Here is a 6,000-nt window from a genome sequence, read left to right as displayed (position 1 = left end):
AAAAAAAACATTTCAGGGTCAAAACAGTTGTACTGTTAAAAGTAAAACATAAAATAATCCTCACAAGGGTCGCGGGAGTGCTGGCGCCTATCCCAGCTATATTCGGGCGAGAGGCGGGGTACACCCTGAACCGGTCGCCAGCCAATCGCAGGGCACATACAAAGAAACAACCATCCACACTCACATTCATACCTACGGGCAATTTAGATTCTTCAATTAACCTAGCATGCATGCATGCGGAGAAAACCCACGCAGGCACGGGGAGAACATGCAAACTCCACACAGACGGGGCCGGGGATTTGAACCTGAACCATGTCCTCAGAACTGTGAGGTAGATGTGCTGACCAGTCGACCACCGCGCCATATATATGGTGATATTAATTGTAATTGACTACATAAAGGTTGACTTGTAAGTTCGATCCAGTAAGCTTGAATTTTGATTTAGCATCCGTTGGTCAATTATTGATTGACTTAAAGTGAACCACCACGATAATTGCATGCACACGAGAAACTGTGGGAAATGAAAACATGTATGCCTATGAACAAGTCTCTTTCTCTCTCTCTTTCTCTCTCTCTTTCTCTCTCTCTTTCTCTCTCTCTTTCTCTCTCTTCTCTCTCTCTCCATCTCTCTCACTCTGTCTCTCTCCATCACTCTCTCTCTCTCTCTCTTTCTCTCTCTCTTTCACCCCACACACCGCTTTCCTTTCACTTCCTCTCTGCTGATGACCATCTGGTTTCAAGCAGGCATTTGGCACATCATGTGCTCACATCCCCTCTCACTTCTCTCATCAACACACAACTTGCTCCAACAGAAGCTTCCTGCAGTGTGTGTGTGTGTGTGTGTGTGTGTGTGTGTGTGTGTCACTGAGGAGCTCAGGGTTAATGAGTCCTAAGAGGTCAGAGGTTGGAAGACTGATAGCTACAGTGTAAACTGAGCCTTCACATTAGACCACAATGTCTTTCCCGCTGTATTCGATGTATTTATTCGTTACTTTAAGACAGAACTCGCCCAAGTGTGAGATTGCCGTCGTCAAAGTACACTTTCACGCAGCCATTGCTGCAATTGAGATAATTAGATGCATGGTGACCTTGAAGTGACATGGCATTCTCCATGGAGTGGGCAGTAAGTCTCAGGTGTTACATTTCACATTCTACTTCACAAATTGGTGTCGCCTGTACTCCTCTGATAATACCTTGGAATATGAAAACCCCGCCGGTCGACTTCAAACCCCCATCCCATATCAGTATTGTACACACAAGACAGTGAGCCAGTAAAAAGGTGGAAAATAAAACAGCGGCTAGTGTGTAAGGGTCTCACATAAGCTGTTACGGCACACAGACGCACACACACACACACACACGTAAACGTGTCGTCCGGCCATTTTAATTTAGAGGAAATACTACTATTAGTGGGATAAAATAAATGCATCAATCTCTGTGATTATGTCCAATTTGGTATTTTCATTCAGTTTGCATAAAGATAGTCACTTTACCTTTTTGGACAGCATGCTCTATATGCCTTATTTGAAGGACTAATGTTTTGGGAACGCACAAAATTTATTGTATAAGCTGTGTCAACGATCAAAGTTTTGTGGTTCCTTTTGTCCTCTCTTCGGGACTTGACTGTTAGCTATCGAATGTGTTGAAAAATGGAAAACTATGTGTGTCTGGCTATGGAAGTACAAAAGGTTACAAGTGTAGAAAGGGTGCACAGGCCTAAATGAGGCTGCATGAACGAGGGCAACATAGAAAAAAGGGAAGAAGATGCTACTGGCTTCAGTCACAGCTGGTTCCTGCAGAGGAAGCCCAGATGAAGGTTCAGGTGCTGCTGCCTGCCGTTGTCGGCTACTGTCACTGAAGACGGACACGCTGCCCGAACCTTCCCACGGGTTCAGGCACTGCAACACACTCACTGTGACACACAAATGCACACTTCTCGTTTTAGTGGCAGTCGGGCAGGGCAGGAGGAGGTTCACATGAGAGCACAGCCCCTTCGATAGAACCATGACACTAACTGACCTGCCGCTGACACACACATATACACACTGTGTTGTATTACTGCTGAGGAACCCGAGGGAACCAGATGAACTGAAAAGGACATGGACGGAACATGCAAAACGTAATAAGATCATCTCGAAGAGCCTTTTGGTTAAAGACGGATGGGTCTCCTACATCAAAGCTGACATCTTAAGGATACATTGAAAGAGAAATATCAAAGGAAACAAGGAATAATACTGCTGAGACACAAATTGGCAAAGACATGAAAGGATGACGAGGATGCAATCTTGTTTTTTCTCGTTCTGGAACATTACCTCTGTTCGCCTGCAAGGTATAATTCAGCAATTTATTCCGTGAATAGATGGACATTTATTAGAAGATACATGCCAAACTTTCTCAGTGTGAAAAAAGAAGTTATAGGCTATAAATCATAAGGGTTTATAGAGTGCTTTCTTGTTTTCATATTTGTCTTCACCAAAGACTGGCCAAAGAGTTTCCTTCTTTTAGTGGATGGACCAATTTCCAAAGAACTGCTGGTCCACAAGTTGAAGGTTCTGATCATACCGGTGAGGAAAATCAGTTGGGAAAATGTCTGTTGAGGTCCATCTGGAGCACAAGAAGAAGGCTAACCAGAGAGGTGGACACCTGGCACGTGTCCCCACAGTGACACTGGTCAGCCACAGAGAGCTGAGGGCGAATGACAGTACGCACACACTCCATCATAGAGGCCTCGATTCAAAGCTGGCACCAAGTGGCCAACACAGATCTAGTGAAGGTAGGAGCATGTCTTTCCAAAGAGAGCATTTTTTAGAAGGTTAAGCAGTGTGTTGCCGGGATGAGTGATGGAGGTTCTGTCTGCGCATTAAGTGAGAGTGATGGATGGATAACAGTTTGTGTTGATTTAATGCTGCATACTAAAAGGGCAATGTGACATTTATTTGTTTTGTTAGAGGATCTGTTATTTACTGTATGTGTTGAAGTTGACTGGAACATCAAACTTTGGCATTAAATTAACTTTCATAAGTTTACTGGTCAACCATGATCAACTTTTCTACGTGCATGTAACCTTCAATAATTCTGTCGGGGAAAACTATATAATTGTACCTTTAGACAACTGGCTTTCACAGTGTTGTCTGACAAACCCACAGAATCAGAGTCAAACCATGGTTGAATCATTTCTTCCCGACAGCATACTCTCATCTGTTATGTATAATTGTCATCATTGTCAACAAGGTCACTAGAGCTCATTTAAATCCTGGGTTTGAAAGGAAAATGAAAGAAGATTGTTGAGCAGCTGTGGTGCATGTGTGGAGTTCCTGGTCTGGGCATCCCCAGACCAACATACACTATACAGTATACTGTACAGTATTATGCACTCGTGTGGGTTTTCTGTGGGTATTCTGGCTCTCTCTCACCTTCCCAAAACATGCATGTTAGGTTCATTAAATTGTCCATAGGTGTTAATGTGAATGTGAATCGTTGTTTGTATGAGCTCTATTATTTGGCTGGTGACCAATCCAGGGTGTACCCCACCTCTCGCCTAAAGTCAGCTGACATAGGCTCCAGCTCACTTGTGACACTCATGATGAAAAGCAGAAGAAAATAGATACAGTCAGATGGATATCATGGGTTGATTGACGAGCACTAAGGGGTTTGGCACAATCTCTGATTGTTTAACAAATTGATTCATTGAGGTGAACCTATATTATATTGTGCATATATAGTGGGGGGGAAAGATGTACAATGTGGGGTTTAGCATCAAGTAAGTAAGTAGTTAAGGTGAACAGGCTGTACATACCAAGGAAGGATGGAGGGTAATTTGTACATTTTGCCCCCCAAAAAAAAAAAAATTTATAGATATGAAAGACTTCCAGCAAATGAAGCGAAACGGAAGAAAGAAATGCAATTGATTCATGAAGAAACCATGTAGTGTCTTGAAGTAAAAATGGCGGCCTTCACTTAAATCAGCAAAGGGTTTGAGAGGAGAGAGGAAAAATAAGATTCAAATATGAAAATCCTAATTTTATATAAACTGAATATGTAGAAACCGTAAGCCAGATAGAGGACTAATACCCAGTGTAGTGAATTACCTGCAGCGCTTGCCATTGCTTGGCAGTAATGAGCTTTGTGAACATGGCACCGATAAGGCCTCTATAATTAGGCTTAGTCATAAGCATCCCCTCTGTAATACAGTGATAAAAACCCAGTAGAACTATGGTGTCTGCTCCGATCCAGTCATCTCGCATGTGAACCACACACACACGCACACATGCACACACACACACACACACGCCCACTGAAGAAATCAAAATGTGATGACACTTCATTGTCTCAAGGAGGTCTACCTGTAACTCTGCATACGTGGGTGTGGGTGTGTGTGTGTGTGTGTGTTTTTGATGTGTGCGTATGTGTGTGTTTGTGCGTGTGGGTGTGTGCGCACGTGTGTGTTAGTGTGAGGCGTTATGAGCTGCAGCATAGGCTTCCTGTGAGGGAGCAGATGTCGCCGAGCTCAGGCACAGCTGCGACGGCCGATAACCACGGTGGTAAGAATATGTCGGCACGCTGGCTCTTCTCCCTGGGCCTTATCAGCCGCAAACAGCATACTGAGACACGCACACACATGCGTGCGCACACACACACAGTCTCTCCACAATAAGGAACTGCCACCCAGCAGTAGCGCACCCTCCCAGCAGGTCCAAATAGAGGAAGGAAGGCAATGCGAAAGACGATGAGTGGAAGAAAAGGAGACAAGCTAAATAAAGGATCTTCCAGGGAAAAGGGACACCGAAGATTCTTACCTCTTGTCAACCTTATCATAAAGTTCATGATTCTGTGCCTGTGCTTATCCTCCATCATCACTATAAATAAACTATTTTTTACAACACAAACAAACACTCCAGTAATAACCTCCACTAAAAAGTCATATCTGGTATTCAACAAACTAGTGTTATTTTTAAATATATGAACAACATTGTACCTCGAAAACTTAATCAGTAAAATTCTACTGAGTTTGATAGGATTTTGCTGTCGCCATTGCTTTTATGAAAATGTTCCACCAACATGCTCAGCTAGGGCGACACCAATTTTTTTCAGACTGATACCAGTACGAGTATTCACTCTCGAGTACTCAGTGATACAGAGTACTGATACCACTAGTACTTTTGATACATAAAGTTTTAACAAACACAATAACAGATCAGATGAAAGAAGAACTTACTTTCTGACGCACGCTGATTCTCCAATGTGTTAAACCTCTTCAGTATAGCGGCTACTACTAATGAGGAGGACTTATTCAATGTCAGATTTTTTTTTTACCCTAAGTATTGCTGACTGGTATCGGCAGCCTTCACGAGCACCCGAAACCTTGAAATAAGGCCGCTATCGGCCCAATACCGATTACTCTACCTTTGCACAACAATTGAGCAATATTGAAAACATATTTCCGGCTTTCATTTTACCCATTGGATTATTGGTTCATCTTTTAAAGTAGTTATGTCAACATACAATAGCTTTCATCATGACCAGATTACTGAACATCCATCCATCCATCCATTTCCTTTACCGCTTATCCTCACTATGGTCGTGGGGGGTGCTGGAGCCTATCCCAGCTATCTTCGGGCGGGAGGCGGGGTACACCCTGAACCGGTCGCTAGCAAATCGCAGGGCACACGAAACCCGCCCAGGCAAGGGGAGAACTTGCAAACTCCACACAGGCGGGGCTGGGATTTGAACCCCGGTCCACAGAACTGTAAGGCGATGTGCTAACCAGTCATCCACCGTGCCGGCATTACTGAACATATGTGAAACAAAAAGACAGATATCATACCAGAGATACTGAAATTATACATATACAAATTATATTGTTGTATCAAGAACAAAAACTGAGTTTAACAAGGAATGGGAGAGAAGTGTGGGGGTTGCATGTGGGTTGAGGAGAGACAAGGTGGTTACAGTGTGTGTGTGTGTGTGTGTGTGTGTGTGTGTGTGCGTGCGTGCGTGTGT

General features: G+C 43.5%; 1 protein-coding gene across 4 annotated transcripts in view; it reads left to right on the top strand.

Moving 5' to 3' along the window:
• The first annotated feature begins 2,019 nt into the window (after positions 1–2,019).
• Positions 2,020–6,000, top strand: part of cbfa2t3 (CBFA2/RUNX1 partner transcriptional co-repressor 3) — a 51,782-nt gene continuing 47,801 nt past the window's right edge. For 2 of the 4 annotated variants that reach the window (XM_061764190.1, XM_061764199.1), the window contains exon 1: positions 2,022–2,773. In XM_061764190.1, the coding sequence (XP_061620174.1) occupies positions 2,587–2,773 (187 nt within the window). In that variant the 5' untranslated portion in view covers positions 2,022–2,586. Of the gene's footprint in view, positions 2,774–6,000 lie in introns of all 4 variants that reach the window. The other 2 variants (XM_061764218.1, XM_061764182.1) reach the window with 2 other exon arrangements.

The sequence above is a fragment of the Phyllopteryx taeniolatus genome, chromosome 2 (assembly GCF_024500385.1).
Source record: "Phyllopteryx taeniolatus isolate TA_2022b chromosome 2, UOR_Ptae_1.2, whole genome shotgun sequence".
In the NCBI taxonomy this organism is placed as follows: domain Eukaryota; kingdom Metazoa; phylum Chordata; class Actinopteri; order Syngnathiformes; family Syngnathidae; genus Phyllopteryx; species Phyllopteryx taeniolatus.
Note: the sequence above shows the minus strand (reverse complement) of the source record. Positions and strands in the feature narration are given on the sequence as shown.